Source organism: Tachyglossus aculeatus, chromosome 9, assembly GCF_015852505.1.
Source record: "Tachyglossus aculeatus isolate mTacAcu1 chromosome 9, mTacAcu1.pri, whole genome shotgun sequence".
In the NCBI taxonomy this organism is placed as follows: domain Eukaryota; kingdom Metazoa; phylum Chordata; class Mammalia; order Monotremata; family Tachyglossidae; genus Tachyglossus; species Tachyglossus aculeatus.
This window is the reverse complement of record NC_052074.1, coordinates 51,045,674-51,051,979: the sequence shown is the minus strand read 5'-3', so window position 1 is coordinate 51,051,979 and position 6,306 is coordinate 51,045,674. Positions and strand designations below refer to the sequence as shown.

The following is a 6,306-nucleotide window of genomic DNA, read 5'->3' as shown; positions in this document are numbered from 1 at the left end:
ACAAGGGGGGGAGGAGGAGGAGGAGAAGAGGGGGAGGAGGAGAAGAGGAGGAGGAGGAGAAGAGGGGGAGGAGGAGAAGAGGGGGAGGAGGGGAGGAGGAAAAGAGGAGAAGAGGGGGAGAGGGGGAGAGGGGGAGAAGGAGAGAAGGAGGAGGAGGAGGAGCAAGAGGCGGATTCCCTACAGGTGAAAGGAGAAGGGGGCGGAGCGGCCGGGCGGGCGGGCGAGTCAGCCGGCCAAGTCTGCCAGCCGGCCAGCCAGCGGGCCAGCCCACCGGCCAGCCAACGGGCCAGCCCGCCGGGGAGGAAGCGCGGCCGGGCCGGGCCGGGCCGGTGCCCCCCCTGTGCCCGCCGTGGCCCGGGGATGGCCGGCCGAGCCGGGCGGGAGGCGGGAGCGGCGGTGGCGGCGCCGGGGCCCCCGCTCTGTCCAGCGGCCGCTCCCTCCGGGTGAGTCCCAGCAACCCAAAGCCCCAGCAACCCAAAGCCCCAATAACCCAAAGCCCCAATAACCCAGAGCCCCAGCCCCAGCCACCCCGAGCCTTGCTCCCTCCCCGCGTCACACGCACACTCGGTCCCGGGCAAGCGCAGCGCCGCCCCAACCCGCTCACCTGCCCCGGCCTGGCCCCACCCGACCCGACCCGGAATCCTCCTCCTCCTCCTCCTCCTCCTCCTCCTCCTCCTCCTCCTCCTCCCCATCCTCATCAGGGGATTTGTTAAGCGCTGACGACGCGCCGAGGCCCAGTACTGAGCGCCGAAAGCGCTTCCCATGTGCCAAGCACCGTTCTAAGCGCTGGGGAGGTTACAAGGCGATCAGGTTGCCCCACGGGGGGCTCGCAGTCTTAATCCCCATTTTACAGAGGAGGTCACTGAGGCCCGGAGAAGTGAAGTGACTTGCCCAGAGTCACACAGCTGACAATCGGCGGAGCCGGGATCGAACCCATGACCTCTGACTCCGAAGCCTGTGCTCTTTCCACTGAGCCAAGCTGCTTCCTGAGTGACAGCTCGGGACGGAGAGGGGGTTCAGAGACCCCCTTCTGGCCCGATCTCCCTCCTAGGGGTCCCCCACCCCAGCCTTGGGCGGACCCTGCCCGCGAAATCCCGGCTCAGGTTAAAATCCTGCAGGGAGGGGGCGAGGGGCGGCCGTGGCACTCGGTCAGATGATAACGATAATAATGATGGCATTTGTTAAGCGCTTACTATGTGCCAAGCACTGTTCTAAGCGCTGGGGGGATACAAGGTGATCAAGTTGTCCCACGTGGGGCTCACAGTCTTAACCCCCATTTTACAGATGAGGTAACTGAGGCTCAGAGAAGTTAAGTGACTTAGATGGCATTAAGCCAACGTTTTTCCCCTGCCCCGAATGCTAATAATTACTGTTCCGGGCATTTGAGTAAACACCGCTCGGGTACAGATAGTTGTGTCGGGCACAACAATAACAATGATAATAATAATAAATAATGACAGCATTTAAAGGCTTACTATGTGCCTAGCACTGTTCTAAGTGCGAGGGTGGGGGATACAAGGTAATCAGTTGTTGCCAACTTGTACTTCCCAAGCACTTAGTACAGTGCTGTGCACACGGTAAGCGCTCAGTAAATACGATTGAATGAATCATCATCATCATCATCATCAATCGTATTTATTGAGCGCTTACTGTGTGCACAGCACTGTACTAAGCGCTTGGGAAGTACAAGTTGGCAACATATAGAGACAGTCAGGTTGTCCCACATGGGGCACATAGTCGTAACAGCGTGGCTCATTTGAAAGAGCATGGGCTTGGGAGTCAGAGGTCATGGGTTCTAATCCTGGTCCGTCCCCTTGTCAGCTGTGTGGCTTTGGGCAAGTCACTTAACTTCTCTAGGCCTCGGTTACCTCATCTGTAAAATGGGGATTAAGACTGTGAGCCCCACGTAGGACAACCTGATCACCCCAGTGCTTAGAACAGTGCTTCGCACACCGTAAGCACTTAACAAATGCCATTATTATTATTATTATTATTATAAGGTCACTGAGCCACAGAGAAGTGAAGTGACTTGCCCAAAGTCACACAGCTGACAAGGGGTGGAGTCGGGATTAGAATCCATGACCTCCGACTCCCAAGCCCGGGCTCTTTCCACTGGGCCACACTGCTTCTCTAAGATATGATTCTGTATGCGTGATATCCCTGTGCATGATATGAGTCTGGCTGGAAAGGTGTTGGATCCCCTGAGTTGGAAGATCTCTCACATATCCTGTATTTTTAGGGGGAAAGGTAGTTTCAAGGCAGAGGAACAGAGCACCAGAGAGGTAGTCAAGTCCCGGAGGGAACGATTGGAAAGGGTGGTTTGGAAGGAGAGTAGTCGTAGCCCTTTCCCTAATTTCATGGGTGTAGAAGTAATTTTCCCCTGGAACTTGACAGGAGTTTCCTTAGAAGCGAGCCACAACATGTTTATCCATCACTCTGCCCATGTGAACATTGGCAGCTCACTAGGGGAAACATGGAAAATTCTCAAAACAATGTGACTAATCAAAAAGCCCTTTAGAATAGTGCTTACGTAGAGGAAATGTATAGCATGTGAATTCATTCTTGCATTTTGTTCAGTCTGACTCCTGTTTTTTTCCTGGCTTTACTGTGCTGACCTCTTTTCATTTTTTCATTGTCCATTAACCCCTCTTCAGTATTTACACGCCGCCATCATGAAACATGTAACCTCATGGCTTTCTTTCAGGTTATTGAACTGTACAGTCAGCGGCTGGATGGAAAGAATTTCTGTAGGTTTTAGAAGTGAAAGAGATCAGAGCATATGGATAAGTACTCTTACATTTTGAGGAAGGAAGTGAGGTGGCCTGTCCCTTCTGCTTAGGCTGTGAGTCCCATATGGGACGGGACTGCGTCCAACTTGATTATCTTGTATCTGCTACAGCGCTTGGCACAAAGTAAGGACTTAACAAATACCATTAAAAAGTAGTGCGAGATGATCTCACTACCAAATCAACCCCGAACATCGTTTGGCATGTAGTAAGCACTTAATACCATCATCTTCAACCCTGCAGTGGTAGTCAGTGCCTGGTCTTTTTGAAAACTGAACAGTGACTGTAATATTAAATCATGGGCACGATCTGTGTTGCCAAACATCCACACATCGTAAGGAATTGCAAGTGTTATATACCCCCGGCAGTAATTTCTAGAAAATGTGTCTATGGAAGAAAAGCTGTTTAGGTATTGAAGGAAAACAATAAAAAATTCAAAGACTAGGAAAAAGAATTAAGGAAGTCCCATGTCAATGGACCCATTCTGAATGTGTCACAGCTTTCCCCATTCTATTATTCCATGGTCTTATTCCATGGCAACTGTATTGGTAGAATATTTTTGAAGTGATTCCAGTAGTTGATCTTTTTGGTCCCTGTAAGATACTTTGTAGAAGACAGAAGCCTTGAAAAGTGTTATGAATTCTGTGAAATCTTAAAAATACTCTCTGTCTAAAAGTTTTTCATTCATTCAATCGTATTTATTGAGCGTTTACTGTGTGCAGAGCACTGTACTAAGCGCTTGGGAAGTACAGGTTGGCAACATATAGAGACGGTCCGTACACGCTAACGGGCTCACAGTCTAGAAGGGGGAGACAGACAACAAAACAAAACATATTAACAAGATAAAATAAATAGAACAGTAAATATGTACAAGTAAAATAGAGTAATAAATCTGTACAAACATATATGCAGGGGCTGTGGGGAGGGGAAGGAGGTAGGACGGGGGGAAGAGGAAGGAGGGGGCTCAGTCTGGGAAGGCCTCCTGGAGGAGGTGAGCTCTCAGTAGGGCTTTGAAGGGAGGAAGAGAGCTAGCTTGGCGGATGTGCGGAGGGAGGGCATTCCAGGCCAGGGGGAGGATGTGGGCCGGGGGTCGACGGTGGGACAGGGGAGAATGAGGCATGGTGAGGAGGTTAGCGGCAGAGGAGCGGAGGGTGCGGGCTGGGCTGTAGAAGGAGAGAAGGGAGGTGAGGTAGGAGGCGGTGAGGTGATGGACAGCCTTGAAGCCGAGAGTGAGGAGTCTTTGCCTGATGCGTAGGTTGATTGGTAGCCACTGGAGATTTTTGAGGAGGGGAGTAACATGCCCAGAGTATTTCTGCACAAAGATGATCCGGGCAGCAGCGTGAAGTATAGAATGAAGCGGGGAGAGACAGGAGGATGGGAGATTAGAAAGGAGGATGTTGCAGTCATCCAGTCGGGATAGGATGAGAGATTGAACCAGCAAGTAGTGGTTTAAACCAGCAGGTAGTGGTTTAAACCAATTATAGTAGTGGCCTCTTAAAGCTTTCATTTATTGTTGTAAAAAAAAACCAACCAAGATGTTACCTGTTTATTGCACGTGATATGTGGTTGCTTTTTTAAACCTCAAATTGCAAAGGAGTCTAGTAAGTTCATATGCTTGAAACACCCTGAATATTTTTGCAACTATTACTGCTGATTGGCCCTGGGACATTTCTGATTGGCAACGTATGAATCATCGATTGGATAAACCCAAAAAATGCTGAGTTATATTAACTGATTCTTGGAGGCGGTATATTTAAATCAGGGCCAGTCTAAGTAAGCCTTCACTGTAGTACACTTGGTTGATTTCTTTATTTCACCCTGAGCTAAGGAGGTACCTACCTCTTGGGTGTGCCGTTCTCAGATCAACCTCTCTTTGAGACACTTTGCAAATGGGTCACTTAATTCTGTTTGACAGTTATGGTTATGCACTGTGAAAACTTCTTAATTAGCAATTGACCTGAAACTAACAAAAGACAAACATCAAACAAAAACATGAAATAAAACTCCTCACCAGTGGTTTTTGAGCACTCAACCGCCTTGCCCATTCGTACCTCACCTCCCTGCTCTCCTGCAACAACCCAGCCACTTTGGTCCTCTAATGCCAGTCTTCTCACTGTGCTTCCATCTCATCTATCTCGCCACAGACCCCTCGCCCCACATCCTGCCTCTGGCCTGGACACAGTAAGCGCTCAATAAATATGATTGGAAAGCCTTCCCTCCTCTGATCCGACAGGCAATTACTCTCCCTTGCCTTTCAAAACCTTACCGAAGGCACATCTCCTCCAAGAGGCCTTCCCTGACTAAGCCCCGCTTTCCTCTTCTCCCACTCCCTTCCACATCATCCTGACTTGCCCTTTTTGTTCATCACCTTCCCAGCCCCACAGCACTTATGTACATAACTGCCATTTATTTATTTATATTAATGCTGGTCTTCCTCGCCCCCACCCGAGACTGTACACTCCTGTGAGCAGAGAATATGTCTGTTTATTGTTGTATTGTACTTTTCCAAGCACTTAGTACAATGCTCTGCTCACAGAAAGCGCTCAATAAATACAATTGAATGAGTGAACTAGCAAGCCTAGTGGGTAGAGCACGGGCCTGCGAATCAGAAGGACCTGGGTTATAATCCCAGCTCTGACATTTGTCTGCCGTGTGACCCTGGGCAAGTCACTTCACTTCTGTGTGCCTCAGTTACCTCATCTGTAAAATGGGGATTAATACTGTGAGCCCCATGTGAGACATGGATTGTGTCTAACTTGATTAGCTTGTATCAACTCCAGTGCTTAGTACAGTTCCTGGCACAGAGTAAGTTCTTAACAAATACTTCTTAAAAACACCCCCAAAATCAAAAAAGCCCCTAGCAACTCATTTCTTACTCAGAGGGCACCATGCCCTAGTGGATAGCGCATGGGCCTGTGAGTAAGAAGGACCTGGATTCTAATCCTGGCCTCTGCCACTTGCCTACTGTGTGACCTTGGGCAAATCACAACTTCTCTGGGCCTCAGTTACCTCATCAATCAATCAATCAATCAATCAATCGTATTTATTGAGCGCTTACTATGTGCAGAGCACTGTACTAAGCACCTCATCTGTAAAATGGGGATTAAATCTATAAACCCCATATGGGACATGGACTGTGTCCATCCTGATTAGTTTGTGTCAACCTCAGTACTTAGTACAGTGCCTGGCACACAGTAAGCGCTAAGCAAATACCATTTTTTTTTAACAGTGATGGGCACTTGAAAAATCATTGGATTTCTGGCTACCGGTAACCTGGGGGAGTCTAGTACTGTGCAGTTGGTTTATATCAATCCACCTCTTTATAGTCCTCACCTAAAAAGGTGCTTTCCAACTAAAATGTTGCACTGAAACATGCCTCTGCAGTTTAAGCTTTGTTTTTTTTTTTTTGGTAGCTTTTCTGGCTGCCCAGATAGTTTTCATCTTACATAAGTATTCTGACTATCTCCTTATTGATTATAGCCACTGTAGCTGCTTTAGAAAAGAAAAAGAGAACCCTTGC

General features: G+C 48.8%; 1 protein-coding gene across 2 annotated transcripts in view; it reads left to right on the top strand.

Moving 5' to 3' along the window:
• Positions 1-350: 350 nt before the first annotated feature.
• Positions 351-6,306, top strand: part of COBLL1 (cordon-bleu WH2 repeat protein like 1) — a 131,857-nt gene continuing 125,901 nt past the window's right edge. For both annotated transcript variants that reach the window (XM_038750963.1, XM_038750966.1), the window contains exon 1: positions 351-443. In XM_038750963.1, coding sequence (XP_038606891.1) covers positions 361-443 — 83 coding nt within the window. In that variant the 5' untranslated portion in view covers positions 351-360. The remainder of the gene's footprint in view (positions 444-6,306) is intronic.